This window comes from Pteropus alecto, unplaced genomic scaffold, assembly GCF_000325575.1.
Source record: "Pteropus alecto unplaced genomic scaffold, ASM32557v1 C18189854, whole genome shotgun sequence".
Lineage (NCBI taxonomy): Eukaryota > Metazoa > Chordata > Mammalia > Chiroptera > Pteropodidae > Pteropus > Pteropus alecto.
The window spans coordinates 1-974 of NW_006491000.1; the positions used below are offsets into that span (position 1 = coordinate 1).

General features: G+C 37.5%; 1 protein-coding gene across 1 annotated transcript; it reads right to left on the reverse strand.

Moving 5' to 3' along the window:
* Window positions 1–92: 92 nt before the first annotated feature.
* LOC112473505 (actin-like protein 6A) lies at window positions 93–613 on the reverse strand. The gene is made up of 2 exons (XM_025041871.1): window positions 488–613; window positions 93–326 (listed from the first exon to the last, which is right to left on the reverse strand). The coding sequence occupies exons 1-2, from the start codon at window positions 596–598 to the stop codon at window positions 108–110; spliced, it is 330 nt and encodes a 109-aa protein (XP_024897639.1). The 5' UTR covers window positions 599–613; the 3' UTR covers window positions 93–107.
* Between the last annotated feature and the right edge of the window lie 361 nt (window positions 614–974).

Sequence of the window (974 nt, forward strand, 5' to 3'; positions counted from 1 at the left end):
GTTTTATGGTCTTAAAAGGTCATCGTATTGCTTATACCGAAGATCACCCTGAGGTTCAGTTATTCACTTATAAGAAGCCGTGGCTTTGTATCTAAAATGCGCCATGCCTACTCTCTATTTATAATCAAGTCGCTAGAAAAAGACATCGTACCCATCCCATTTTTGAGTGGTGAAATGGCCTCCGTATTCTCCCTCGGAACACGCAGGGCATTGGTATCTATGTAATAGGTGGGGCCGCCTTGTTTGCCTTTATCGCCATCTATTTCCATCAGTGTGCTTCCATCATCTCTTTCTAGCACCATTCCGATGGCTGTGGGGAAATCCACCTGTAAGAATCAAAAACATGACATACAAGTTTTACCTGCTTTAATCAACAAGTCATTTTTACCCCAACTAATGTCTTTTATCATATATGAGTGAGAATTTCTGCACCAACTTGATTCTGCATGGCCTTTACATATCCAATTAACTCTGACATAACACTTACCTTGGGACAGTCCTCACCAGCATAACCGGCTCTCACAGTATAGGACCCAATGTCAAAAACAAGGGCTCCAACTTCATCTGAAAAACATGAAACAATAATTAACATTAACATCTCACAACTTACATATGAAAATTAAGAGCATTAACATGCTTAAAATGATAACATGTGAAAGAAAGCTCTATAAAAATTAAAACAGGCATTACATTCATAGTATTAGTACCTTGAACCTAGTTTTAATCTATATACACATTAAACTAACGATTTATTTAATTTAAAAATCCAGTGTCATACATGGTATATCAGTAGAGGTTCACTCAGGAAAGAGGTGGTACACTAAAATTTAGTAATTTGAGGAGACTTTACTCATTAAAAGGACCATTTACAAAGACAAGGGACGATTTAGGAAAACCAGAAAAGAGAGTGGGGTACCCGAGGACTAACAGTAACAGACATATATTGCCATCCGTAGAATTGAAGAAACAGGGAA